The 15027-nt window shown below is 33.3% G+C and overlaps 1 protein-coding gene across 1 annotated transcript; it reads right to left on the bottom strand.

The window, feature by feature from the left end:
- Positions 1–3561: 3561 nt before the first annotated feature.
- Positions 3562–13683, bottom strand: LOC143063335 (uncharacterized). Its single transcript, XM_076235435.1, has 8 exons — positions 13598–13683; positions 9503–9561; positions 8354–8635; positions 7688–7999; positions 6711–6989; positions 5695–5819; positions 5213–5349; positions 3562–4371 (listed from the first exon to the last, which is right to left on the bottom strand). Exons 2-8 carry the CDS (start codon positions 9555–9557, stop codon positions 3990–3992), a joined length of 1572 nt encoding a protein of 523 aa, XP_076091550.1. The 5' UTR covers positions 9558–9561; positions 13598–13683; the 3' UTR covers positions 3562–3989.
- Positions 13684–15027: the final 1344 nt, after the last annotated feature.

Raw genomic sequence — 15027 nt, 5'->3', positions numbered from 1 at the left:
TGACATAAATGTCAATGACTCGACAAAAAATTCAAACCAGATATCGAATCTTAGCACATAATGGATTGCTTTTAAAAAAAGAAGGAAAGTGAATTAGAATTCACGGTAGATTAAGACTTTGACAGAAAAAGAACAAATATATAATATGATACTATTTTCGTCACTTCTATTCGCAATTACAAGCCAATGAAGAAAGACGTAGAAGGTTGATGTACTGTTAACCAATTCTTTCATTTTTATTTAGATGAAAATATATTTTTTTACCAAATTCAAGTGTACGCCCGGGCGTTTTGACGTAAACGTAGCTACGCGCATGTTTTATGTTTAATTATTTTCTTTATTTCAAATATAATAATCCCTAAAAACTTTTAAAGACTTAATTGATTTTCTTGATTTTTTTTCATATTTCATTAATAGCAATTGGTCCGTCCCTTTTTTCAAATAAACTCCACACTTCCGGTTAATCACGGGAACCACCATCGTATAATAGAAAAGCACCATCGTATAATAAAAAAGCACCTTATAATAAAAAAGCACCTTATAATAAAAAAGCACCTTATAATAGAAAACCACCATCTTATAATAGAAAAGCACCATCTTATAATAGAAAAGCACCTTCGTATAATAGAAAACCACCATCTTATAATAGAAAACCACCATCTTATAATAGAAAAGCACCATCTTATAATAGAAAAGCACCTTTGTATAATAGAAAACCACCATCTTATAATAGAAAAGCACCATCTTATAATAGAAAAGCACCTTCGTATAATAGAAAACCACCATCTTATAATAGAAAACCACCATCTTATAATAAAAAAGCAATAAAAAAGACACATAAGACAGCTATGGCGTTCCATAGGCAATTATACCGCATCTTATTTTCATGTTGATATGATATAATATGTAAATCAATGAAATCATGTAGTTTTCCGTCATATCGACTGAAGTCCATTGGTCTTTATACCACTTATTATAAGTTGTATTATTTGTAATTGGCAGGGGCGTAGCTAGAAAGAAACAATGTGCAAGCAAATACCGCTGAGCGGAGCGAGGCGAAAAATTTTTGGGACCCTTTTACGCAGAAAAATGTTTTTTTTTTCGGTTTTCGGTTAAAGGACAGTTGAAAGAGGAGCTACATAAAGATAGGACTTATTAACAATTTATAAATGTAAAACTATTAATAAAGCTTCTGAATAGAGTAAATCATGGTTAATTGAAAACATAAACTACACATTTTTCTGATACAGAATTTACTCAAAATTGTCCAAAATCTGCTCTTCGGGTCTATAGACAGAAACGAACTTCTCTATTACTTTGTCAATATTTACACTGAAACGCCGATGAACATGCAGTAATGCTAGCGATGATAACCAGTAGTTGTGCATTGTTGATCGTACATTTGATTTCAACAGACTAGTACACTGATAGATCTCCACGGTAGCACTTGCGAGATGTTATAAACCATGCAACGTACGTATTCGCCATCGAGCGACCTCCCAATTGCATTCGTCAAAATTACATACCAGGTCAGTTTGGTATGTCTCAGACAATGTTGAGATTTGCTAGTTTGTTATATTTCCTACAACACGAAGAAGCAGATACGGCACAAAGAAGCGATTTTCTGTTAATACCAGACATGACTACACTCTCCAGTTCCATTATCATATGGTCTATAAACGCAAATTATAACGAGACTTTCCAATACTGTTTTGGCGTGTTTGCAGGGTGATTGGCTCTGGTAGTCTGTTGAACACATCGCCGTGTCATATTTTCAACGATATCGAAGGGTTCTGATAAATCTAATGCCGATTGCATGGTAAATCTCATTCCAAACAGATAAACCGTACTCTGTAAAATGTGGTCCGAAATTACATGTCTTAGACTGAGTATAACAAATTCAAATCTTGTAATGAGATACCGTAATACTGTCCGATTTTGTCATGAACTCCAATAGAACTTATATTTTGAAACCAAATGCCGTTATTTAATGACATTTCATCAATTAAAAAAGTGACAACATATGTGTTCCCTTTAAACATTTAATTTATAAATGTTTATTTTGCAATTTTATTTTGCATGCCAAATCGATGTGCACGCAACTGCGTGTTGGCGTATAGGTAGCTACGCGCCTGATTGGATACGACTAAATTAATCCTCAGTAAGTGCGAGTACACTTATGGCGGTACTTTGTGTATTTGTAGGATTTTGTTTACCATTTATTGAGTTAAGACATTAAAATCTGATTTTTACAGATTGTATCCATGTTGTGCTGCTACACCACTGATCCAGGTTAGAGATGCGACGAACGTCGACCGATTTCATTTGTATGTGCTTATCCCAAGTCAGGAGCCTGTAGTTTAGTGGTTGTCGTCGGTTTTTGTCTGTTATGTTTGTTTCTTGTAAATTGTATTCATACTGATGTTAGTTTTTTCTCTCGTTTCTATTGTTATATTTTCATGTCTGAACCTTTTATAGTCGACTATCCGTTATGGTTTTTCTTGTTGTTGTTGAAGGGCTATAATTGCTTACATGCACTTCTTTTGAACTTAGTTAAATATTTGTCTCATTGGCAATCATACGACAACTCTTTATTTTAATGTCATAAAAGTACTAAACCTGTTGAAATAGAAATCACAATTTCAAAATAGAAAAATACCGTATTCTAGTAATCGAAGAATCTTAATGAGACAAACGTATTTTTTATGAACCTATCATTTTATGTGATGGCGGTTTTTTTAAAAAAAAAAAGTAATAACTGACAACTGTTCGACAAAATTTGAAAGTATCCATAACATACAGGTTTTTTATCAGTTCTGGATGAAAATATAGATGGTCGTTTCTGATGCACAAAAACAATAATTTAAAAGTATAAAAAAAGAAGATGTGTCAAGATTGCCAATGAAACAACTCTCCCCAAGAGGTAGATGACATCGAAATTATTAACTATATGTCACCGTACGACCTTTTACAATGAGTAAAGCCCATACCACATAGTCAGCTTTATAAGGCATTAACTTTAAACAGAAGTATCTTTTATGTCACAGATATTTATTTTTTCTTTCTTTTTATATGTTTGTCGTTGTGGAAGTGTATGTTAAAGCTGCCACTGGACGTTAAATAACAATCAGCAATCTTATATGTTTGCCAATATGCAATGTCGAGCCGGCAACTGTAAACACTAAATAGTTTCTTACATAGTAGTGTAAGTACGCCAAATTATACCAAAATAAATATTTCTTTTATTTGAAGTCTTTTAACGCCATTTTGTCCATTTCGGGGCCCTTTATAGCTTGTTGCTTGGTATGAGTCAATACGCCGTGTTGAAGAGGTACTTTGACCTATTATTTTTTTTTTTTACTTTTTACACATTGTGACTTTAATGGAGAGTTTTCTCAATGGCATTCATACCACATCTTCTTATTTCTATTGTATAAGCATCCCTTCTCAATTGAAGTCAAAATAGCATGGGACCAATCAACTATCAGACTCTTCGCCGTTTCAACACCCTACATTTTACTTACTTGAAGACATTACATAAATAAAAATAAAGACGCACACTCTGATGTTATATGATCTTTAGTTTCATGTTTTACAAAACAAAAACAATTCTTCAATATATGTATATAAGTATCATGGGAAATTAATTCAATTTGAGGTAAACATTATTTGGCAGAAATGTGATTATATTGAAATATTAACTATATGATTTTATAAATATATTCACTATAAGCTAATAAAGAACTAGATTAAGATATAATTGTCTAATACATTAAGCAAATTTGCAAACCTAGGGAAGGAAACAATTTCCGACAATTGAACTATCTGTACTTTCCTAACTTATTAGATGACTTTTATACAATTATAACTTTTCTATTATCGATCACTGATGATAATAAATATCGAAAAAAATGCTGCAAGAATTAAGTCTACAATTGGGTTTACAAGTCTGATTTCACTGTGTAAACTCTGTAATCTAGCTTCAACGTCTAATTACAGGTCGGGCTTGCGTTTAGGTTTCTGCAGAAGGATCTACGACGTCTGATGACAAATGTGTAGGTCAGTTCTGGGTAGGTACCTACTCGGCAGGGATAGCTCATCTCACGTCGTACTGCACACTGACTAACGAATTCATACTCGTCATGTTCATAGTAGATGGACATATCGATGGATGGTCTAGTTAGGACAGATGGGAAATGAATGTCCAACATGACTTTGTCGTACGACCATGACAGGAATTTGAAGTTGCATTCCCAAACTGAGCCAGACTTTTCCTCACAGTTTGTGGACTTGATTTCACTCTGTGGACAATACGTTACGTCTCCGTTTTTCATGATTATAGCCTTGGCCTCGAAATCGTGATCAATTTCTCTACAAGGATAACAAACATAGTTAACTGAATGATACACACGGACTGAGTGATACTGACACACTGAGTAATACTCCAGCAATGTGTCAATAAAACATACGAAACAACTGTTAGTATTAGGTATTTGGATTAAAACAATATTATTTTAGCCTTTCACGCCGATCCAACGTCAAGCAATTATTTTGACTCATTTGAAAATTTCGAACTTTAGTCTTGCACCAATTTTGCTGAACTAGTCTACATATATATTTTTTAGGGACCAGCTGATGGGCGTGTGATTTTCTCGCTGTGTTAAAGACCAATTGGTAGTCTATGGCTGTTTTTTTACTTTGACATACTCCCCATTTCAATACTTAATTCTATCAAACAAAAGGTCAGTTCACATGGAAATTTCTCTTACATCAAATTTACGTGAAATATGTTCATCTGAGTGTCACGTGAATCGCATGTGAAACTCACATGAATTTCACGTGAAAATCATAGGATTTTTTTTCAGGTACGGTGAAATGCACGTGAATCAACTAGAGTTATTCAAACCACACCTAAATTTTTAAATTTAATTAAAATCATAAAAAATAACAATTTCATTTTTCGCAAATTTCACGTGAAATACTACTGACAATGAACTAGCTGAAAAAGAAAAAAAGACCAACAGACAAATATTTGTACTCAAAACACAACATAGAAAACTTAAAACTGAGTAACACGAACTCCCTCTTAAACTGGCGGTGATATCAGATGCTCCGGAAGGGTCAGCAGATCATGCTACACATGTAGATCAGGAATACTGATGCTTACTGTCCTATCAAAACAAAATCTGGTACCTAAACAACTAATACTTACTGTCCTAACATAACAATATCTGGTAACCAGATAACAGATGAAGGTAAGCTAATTCTTGGTTGTCCCCTTGGCCACGATAGTCTTGCATCATTCCAGGAAACACACTGCATGGCTTTAAATACAAGTGTCTTTGGGTTCTATTAATGAGATAAATTCCAAAATCTATAAATACAATGTTTATGAAGGAATGTTATGGTGAATTGTTTGAAGAAGGAAGTTTTGTTGAAATCATAGTTTTCCTATGATACCATCCTTAACATTCAAAATAGTTTGTTGCATTGCTGATAGCCATTATTTGGTTAAAAGCTCAAAGATGATGTTTCTCTTAAAAAATACAGTTGAATACTGATGTTTAATGATCACTAACAGTTGCATAATGCATATAATCTACAAACAGACGACCATACTGATTAATTTTATCTGATATATTGCGATTCTCGATCTTACAGAAAAAATTTGAGTCAAGTACTATATATACTTACAAAGACGATGGTTTCTTTTGGAATGAGAGAGTGTGTAACGTTGTTAACAGGATCGATGGGTCTGACAAGTTTGTTGTATCCATTGAGAACAGTCGTAATAATATCATACTCTGTTGCAGATCTTTCTAATAAAACAAAAGATAAAAGATATATTCCATGTTAAAGTTACAACCATTTCACGTTTTTGGTTTTCATTTTCAAAATCGTTTTAAAATGGTTCAAACTATAATTGTAATGGCTATGACTTAGATTCTTTATAGTATCGTTTAAAGTTAAAGGAAATAAAATGTATACTAAGTACTAGAAATCAATATACAATCATATTCATTATAAAGAAATTACCTTTTGTTTTTCATATCGACGAAAAGCGGTAACTTCGTCACTACGATTAATATAAATATAACTTCGTCACTGTAAACATGATCAACATCAAAAGTAACTTCGTCTTCAAGTATTGGGTATTCATTTCTGAGTTTAACTACTATATCAAAGAAGAAGTCACTAGCAATAACAAAGATAACTTCGTCACTATCAATAACAAAAATAGCTTCGTCACTAACAATAACAAAAATAACTTCGTAACTAACAATAACAAAGATAACTTCGTCACTATCAATACCAAAGATAACTTCGTCAATAACAATAACAAAAAATAACTTCGGCACTATCAATAACAAAGATCACTTCGTCACTACCAATAAGATAACTTCGTCACTACCAATAATAAAGGTAACTTCGTCACTACCAATAACAAAGATAAATTCTTCACTAACAATAACAAAGATAACTTCGTCACTACCAAGAATAAAGATATCTTAGTCACTAGAAATAACAAAGATAACTTCGTCACTATCAAACAGACAGAAGAAATTTTAAAGGCAAAAAAAAAATAACGGGTATAAATGAATATTATGCACAAAGCAAAACAACTTAATATTGAACATTTCTCCAGGCCTAAACTAAATAGACAAAAACAACATATAATATTCCTATGGAGACACCTGGAAGCTACATACCTATTGGAGACAACTGGATGTTGTTGGTTCTAACGGTTGCGCTACCATCTGTAGCTTCACATACATAGGTACCAGCATCACTCATAACGACACCTGATATGGTCAATGATGGACTAGAAGTAGTACTTCCAGAGTATCTACCAGTAACAGTCAGTCGCTGAGTACTTTTGTACCATCTGATTTGAGTAGGATTGCCGTTGGTTACTACACATGCCAGTGTAACGGTCTCTGTCTCATCGGGATTATAGAACGTACGAGGGGCTGTCACCGACAATGGAGCTAAAATATAATATTTCATTTAGTAAGTGCAAATGCGCAAAAATAAATATAAAGCTAAGTGTAAGCGTGTTCTAAAGATTATTTGACCCCAATTCATATTTTGATTTCTTGTTATTTTTCTATCAATCAAATGGGCTATTGAAAATCTATGCATGCGTGGTAAAGTTTATGTCTGCTTTGGAGATCAAGTATGACGCCAATTTATTAATATTTCAATGTAATAAGCGGGATCCCAAACCCCCCTTACCTTGGACAGTATACTGGTATTAAGCTCACGTCTGTTTCTCATGTATACTTACATTGTTACGTGCAATGTTATATTGTATCTCGTGTATCAAGCACACTATGAAACAGCTTTCATGTTATATTGTGTGTCATGTATCAAGGACCCAATGGTACTGCTTTCATGTTATATTGTGTGTCATGTATCAATCACACTATGAAACAGCTTTCATGTTATATTGTATGTTATGTATCAAGGACCCAATGGTACTGCTTTCATGTTATATTGTAGGTCATGTATCAATCACACAATGAAACAGCTTTCATGTTATATTGTATGTTATGTATCAAGGACCCAATGGTACTGCTTTCATGCTATATTGTAGGTCATGTATCAAGCACACAATGGTACAGCTTTATAAGATATGCTGACTAATTGCGTTAATTGGAAAATGTACTAGTCTGATGATACTTACATCTGACGCTCAATGGTAAGCTGACTGTTTGTGGTGTGCTGCTTGTTTCTGCATGTAGAACATCACAGTAAAGTGTCTGTCCATCATCAGCTGTTGTAGGTGGAAACCTGAGAGTACCGACTACAGTATAGGATTGACTACTGGTTACAAATTGTGTAGTTGTTGTGAACTGACTACTGGAGAACTGGGTGTTTCCCTTTCTCATTGTCATTGTCTGTATCGGGTAGCCTCCTTCTGAAGTACAGGTCCATGTTGTTGATGTTCCTGGAACCACTGATGTTGGTCCAGTCAAACGTGGTGGCGTTGGGGATCCTTAAAACAAAATAATATACGTGTAGCCTGACTCTATTGAACTCCATTGTTTGAGTTTGTAACGAATATTATACCAGCAATTTTAGTTTCCAATAGCTGTAATTTGGAAAATTCTGATATACTTAATAAATAGTATACGTAACCTTGTTATCATTGATTCAAACATGGACTTCAGTATGGTGTTAACAAAATTCAAATGTAGTTGATCCTGTCAATATATTTGCTGCTATAGCAAAAAGCTGTTGAAATGCAAAATACTTTCATAGAAAACGTTAATGATCATTACATTTATTTTTGTTGGAAATGATTGTTGAATTACCGTCTAACTGGAGGAAATCAAATATTTATACTTACTGTAGACTTCGACGAATTTAGTTCTGGACAATGGATTTTGTAAAACACCATTTTCAGATTGACATTCGTAAACTGCCAGATGTTCAGCATCAGAAGCGATGAATGAATACGTGTTTGTTACTGTATTTCCAGAAGTTATTGAGGTGGAATCGATTACTACGCTGTCACGTAACCAATTGACAGTTGGTGTAGGAGCTCCGCCGGTTACTGTACAGGTAAGAGTGACAGAGTCACCCTTGACAATATCCTGTGGTCCAGTGATTACCGGTGCACCAGGAGGCACTGCAATGGAACAAATACATTGTAGCAGTCGTTTTCGACTTTTTATTTTTAATTTTATTTTTATTTATCTTATTAGTCAATTTGGTTATTTTTGAGGGTTAACTTTTTTAAGGGGAAGAGCGAATGGGGATGCTAAAACAGAATTGATGAAATGAACTATTGGTCTCATTTATCCAGTGTAGACTTCTTATGCACCTGCATTGAGATGAAAAGCGATAATTCAATCATACCCATACCAATGCAAGATAGTTTGCAGTTATTTATTTGCGCTTAGGTGTGTTGCGTCACAAGACACAATGATGTTTGTGTCCACATCACTTGTTAAACTTAGTTTTGTCTACATGCTGCGGACGCTACATTCTGCACGCGGTGTAGCTCTTTTAATTTACTGTGCTGGATATGCCCATAATGGGTCCTATATTGGAAATAAAATTTATCGTATCTTATCTTATAAAAGAGTCAGTAAAATATTCACAGCATTCGGGTTGGATTGAGCAATGTAACAAAACTAAGGCGCTGATCCAGCCTTTTAAAAAAGGGGGGGTTCCCAACCCAGAGTAAAGGGGGGTTCCAACTATATGCTCCCATTCAAATGCATTGATCGGCCAAAAAAAGGGGGGTTCCAACCCCCGGAACCCCCTCCCCCCCCTGGATCCGCCACTGAGCACTAACTGATAAGTTTTTACATTGTAACGTTCACATTTTGGCCTTCATTGATTTTCCGCCTAATTAACTCATCTCAATGCTATGACCCTCAGCCAAACTGTTTTATTATGTCAACTTAATCGTTTATGATAATAAAGGTATTCTATGGCAAGCCGTTATTTACTTAAATGGTAGAAACTATCTAAGGGGATAATTTATTACCTTGAGATATCACTGGAACAATTAGCAAGGCAATGAGAATGTAGTTAACAGCCATGACCCTACAAATATACAAAATAAAACATTAATAAATTGTTAAAATTAAATAACGTTCATTGCCTCTGTAACTCACTATAGGATTAACATTTATTCGCTAGTTTGAAGTTTGACAAAAGACTAAATGTTTCTTTGTGTCCTGTATTATATTAGTTAAAACATATTTATTAATAGTGGATTGGGAAACAAGACTTTAGTTATTGCAATTTATATCAATCGCTTTACACTTTGCGGGTGCAAGTGCTGCCTCGAAGCGGCATTAACCTGCTCTTTTTTCGAAATCTACAAACGTAGCAAATCATGATTATCAATTACTTTGAGCTTTCTTTCAGTAACTGCGAGCATCTATGTTGCCTGCACTTGTATTTCAATTATCTATTATATATCGGCAATACAGAGATAATTGGTTTCACTGAATGTTTTATCTGTATGGTCTGGAAGTAGCCATTCATTTTTTTTAATATAAATAAGGCCGTTAGTTTTCTCGTTTAAATTATTTTACATTGTCTTATCGGGGCCTTTTATAGCTGACTATGCAGTATAGGCTTTGCTCATTGTTGAAGGCCGTACGGTGACCTAGAATTGTTAATGTCTGTGTCATTTTGGTCTCATGTGGACAGTTGTCTCATTGGCAATCATACCACATCTTCTTTTTTATATTTTGTCAGGAATCTTGTCAAAAGTTGTCTTTATTTATATTTTAATGTTTATTGGGGTTTAGAGTACATTTACTCACTCAATGTGTAGTCTCGGGGCGAAGTAAAGTTTGAAATTTGTATTTTGTCGATATCCGTATGTTAGAAGTAACTTTTAAATTCTTTGGAATTGAAAACTGAAATCTTCCAATCTCTTTTTTAAAAGCAAAAAAAAAACCAAAAAGAAAGAAAAGTTCTAAAGACAATCATGTAACGATTCAAATGGTCTTATTGGTGTACTCATATATACGCATGCCTCTGTGTATATTAGCTTTAATTTCCTTTCTATTAAGTATAGTTCTAAAACAAAGATTTTCAACTCTTTTGTTTTGCATCTTGTAACTATGGCTTCCTCGGAACTCTTCTAGTCTCTACTTAACAAACATAAAAATAAATTGATTTATGAGTGAATGCAAATGCGACATCTATTCACCAGAGACCAAATAACTTAGATGTAAACAAAGATGTTTTCTCCATTTGGTCTGTTTAGAGGCTAATGATAAACTCATCATAGATATACCCGGATTAAAATCATTTAAGGGCATTTAAGTAAGGATGTGGAAGTATTATGTAATACTTCCATGGTTAGACTGTCCTTCTTTATTATATTCAGACTTGTAACAATTTTAATTGGCATGTGTGTCATTTTAAATGATCATATTCTCCTATATATTTTCTGCCTAATTAGCACATTTAAATACCATGACCTCGAGTCAAACTGTTTTATTCTCACTCCTTTGTTTACTTTAGAAAGTTCATTTGTACCAACTATTGATCCCCAGTGGACTACCAAAGTATGGCGCTGGGGTCGAAGTTGTTTCTTCAATGTCAAAGCGTGAAATTTTGAAAAAGAGCTCTCAAGTGAAAGTTTAAATAAGCATTGACAATAATAAACTGGGTATTAATCATTTTTAACAGTATTATTGTGTACTAGAACGTTTTAACAATCCAGCTGAGCGTCTCGGTCTAGTACTAAGCATGTTTTATATTTATACCATAACTTTATCGCAAAAGAAAACCCTGAAGCCCAAAGAAAAACATATTGAAAGACCGTACATTAATTACAACTACAAAAAATGTGCAAAACAGTTATTATATTTAATATGTATATCAACATGTTCTTGTCTTACGTGTCCAATATTTGCAACTGGACGTTACTCACTAATCGCCATCTTCGCCCATTTGGACATGTTTTAGTTTGTTCTATATGCTCGTTTGTAGTTATATATCAGGCTTCAAAGAGCATACTATTTCCAATACTGACATAAATTACAAAAAGGATATAGGTAGTATATACATGAATATGTATATCTTCTTTATAAATATAAATGTATCCTAAATATAGTGTGGAAATGTGATTTTAACTGAAGGATTTTAATAAAAACAAATTGTATTGTACGCTTATCTTGAGTGTAAGGCCACAAAGCAATGTTCCATTCAAATTTTTCTACAGGTTCCTGACAGGCACATACATAATGTGGTTTGTTAAATATGTTTAGCTTTGAAGTAAGAACTTTAATTGAATAGTGTCCATCAAAGAATGGAGTAGTTGTTTATATACTAGTTCATGTCAATAGTCCCTTACAAAACTTATAAGGTACGGTGATATGTATTACATAAGATATATTTTGAATAATGATTCAAACATAATATAGCGTCATAATCACCCAGTGCTCAGACAAGTTTGTTTCATACATAGGCACAAAAGAACGCATTCTATTATAAATGTTTACACAACTATGAGACGGCCTTAACATTATTTGCCGACTTCAACTTATAAAAAAAGTTGAAGTGTTATTTCATTTTTCACATGTCTTTTAACGCTTCAGTAGTATTATAAGAGTATTACTGTATTGGAAAAACTCGTATATCTACCTCTATGACATTGATTACAACAAGTATATAAGCAACCAATTTTTTTCCCAAAAAGGGGGGGGGCTAAATCCGCCCTGGTTATTTTCATTACGAATTATTTATATTTCTAAGTTATTATAATCAGGTTATGTAGTACTTGTGTATTGTACAGTCAATGGATTTAAAGTTAATGATTTAAATATAAAACCATTGTGGTAAATTAAATGTTTAAGAAAACATGGCATAAAATTAAGGAACCGCCCATCTATGATCTTTTGTTTGGCCATATTCTTTTTTAACAATAATTGTTTCATTCTACATTTCTTGAAAGAAAAAATTTGTTTTCGAGGGGAAATGAAGAAAATAATTGAAAATAGTTGAAAATTTGTTCAAAATCAAAAAAAAATATTGATTAAGAAATATACTAGTATTCAGATCTTGTTTAAAGTTAGATAAAAAATGTCTGTCCCGATAGACAGAAACAAACACACCCCACCAACCTGAATGAACAGTGGCACATTAAGGTTTGTAAAGGAACATCAGAAGTTGCATACAATATATGATAGTATGGGTAATGAAATGGCATGGCAGTATACTTATTTATGCATTTTAATAGGGTGTGTAGCATCTTATTTGATCTGTTTGGCTGGGTTTTTTTTTCATTGCAAATTTACAAACTGCATTGTGTCCCTTTTTTATATTTTTTTTACCTTTGCATTTCGATCCTGTAATATAATTTTCGTTTTTCCAAGTCTTTCACGAAAAAAAATAAGATAAAACTTTGTAAATTTTATACGCTTTTTTTTGCATTTACCATTCACCAGGCTCAAAGCCACATATTAGAAAGTCAAAGATGTATAAGTACCGAAACATGTAAATAGCAGTATGAGCAAAAGGACCCAAAATACTTGCCATAATGAATTAATCAATAAAATTAGTAGCGGATGTTTTTTTTCATATTTTAGTGGTGTTTTTTTTTATTAAAAATAAAAATTGTTTATTCGATTAAACAAACATTATTATCATGAGAAATTGTTTTATTCTTTTTTTCTCGAAACAAAATTTTTGTTTAGTAGTGAAGTGAAAAATATTTTTATTTCCATGTAAGTCAGTGGGAAAATCAATACATTGTGCTAAACAAAATTCTGGAAAAAAAAAACTAGTTAGTTTTCGATTAAAGTTCTTAAAATCCCATTTATCCTCACTGTAGATGAATGGTCGGTGCGAAAAACAATCATGCAAATTTGACTTGCACATCGCCTTTTACTTGGCTATCATTGCGACAGCAACAATAATATCTGTGACACAGTGTTACAGGTTGCAATTTAGAACAATATTATTACTGCTTTCGGTATTGTGTACTGCAGATTGGTGTCTACGTTTCAAAATATCATTGCAATACAATCGATTAGTTGACCAGTTGTACCTGCAGTATGATCGATTGGTCGTAAAAGGGCGTGACTCTATTGATATATAAAACTGTTACACTTACCTTTTAGTCCTAACCTGTTGACTCGAAATACTTTGATGTTCTGTGTTTGCCTACCTTATATTTTCTTTTTATGTTAGCGTGTAAAATGAAACCGGTTTGTCTTCTTTTGTGGAATAATCCGTTTTATGTAATAATCCGAACCAGATTAATGTCATTATGACTCCCACGATAGTATTAAATCGTATTAAAAATATTTTGTCACAAGCTATTTAATTAAAATTTAGGAACATACTGGCGGATCGGCTGGAGCGCAAATCATCCAGTTAGTTAGTTCAGATTCGAGTTAGATTTGAAGTGATATTTCATTTTTGGGTTCGACTTGCGTTTCGATTAAGAGTTCGAGTTACAATGTATACTTCATTTCGTTTTAGATGAAAACAACAAGAATATGTTTGACAATATACCAAATTTTTATTGAAGTTCTGAAATTGGAAAACAGATAGAGAAATCTTAATACACAACATAGTAAAGGATACAAAAGTTCTAGAAAATAGTGTTTATAATACACATCTCTACTTATCAATTCGTTTTCATAAAAATTTATTAAGCCACATGTTCATGCACATCCTTAGACAAGAGTTAATTTTTCTCTTTTGTCATCACTTAATATGTGTCAGTGGCGGATCCAGAACTTTTTATAAGGGGGTTGGGCCCTAACTGACCTAAAAAGGGGGGCTCCAGGCATGCTTCAGCGATTCCCTATCTATTCAACCAAATTTTTCCCACAAAAGGGGGGTGAGCCATCCCTCTCCAACCCCTACCCAACACCACTAACACCTCCGCTGGATCCGCCTATGTGTGTTCAATTTGAATACATTGACCGTACTTTGACCAATAATGTTTTACTTTTACGAATTGTGACTTGAATGGAGAGTTGTCTAATTGACCCTCATACCACATCTTCTTATATATCTAATTAAAAAGATAACAGTTATTCCAATGATATTGTAAAATGCAAGTCACATTTATTGATTGATTGTTGATAAATATCTCAAGCATGGTCATGACGAGAACAAACTAACAATACATACAATAAAGCCATCCGGTTATGAAGGTTGGGGAAATTTTTTACTGCCACATGAAAACGAGGGACATAAGCTTTCGCCTTGCAACAGAACACTTGAATACATATGTTAAATGTCATATCGTGTTTATACTTGTATGTATGTGGTGAGAATATAATAAACTATTGAACTTCAACTTGAACTATATTTATTATGCAATGGCTATATTTGGTCATCAAACTACAAATTAGAGTGGTCATAATTCGATTTGTATTCATCATTGCGAGTTTTAAAAGACAAAAGAAATCAATATTGGTCTTTGGTCTCAATCAATATTTGTTTTTAGTCTTTTCAAATATGATATCGACATATACACTAAAGGCTATATCTGTACAATTTTATCCCCCTTTAAGGTAGTTCAGGGGT

The sequence above is a fragment of the Mytilus galloprovincialis genome, chromosome 2 (assembly GCF_965363235.1).
Source record: "Mytilus galloprovincialis chromosome 2, xbMytGall1.hap1.1, whole genome shotgun sequence".
NCBI lineage: Eukaryota > Metazoa > Mollusca > Bivalvia > Mytilida > Mytilidae > Mytilus > Mytilus galloprovincialis.
This window is presented reverse-complemented; position numbering and strand designations above follow the sequence as displayed.

What these genes read in the sequence shown, in the direction of transcription:
- LOC143063335 (XM_076235435.1), bottom strand. Translation starts at nt 9,557, where the DNA reads ATGGCTGTTAACTACATTCTCATTGCCTTGCTAATTGTTCCAGTGATA. An exon ending in TGTTCCAGTGATATCTCAAG is followed by an intron (nt 8,636 to 9,502) that starts GTAATAAATTAT and finishes GTTCCATTGCAG; the next exon opens with TGCCTCCTGGTGCACCGGTA. An exon ending in CTTACCATTGAGCGTCAGAT is followed by an intron (nt 6,990 to 7,687) that starts GTAAGTATCATC and finishes ATTATATTTTAG; the next exon opens with CTCCATTGTCGGTGACAGCC.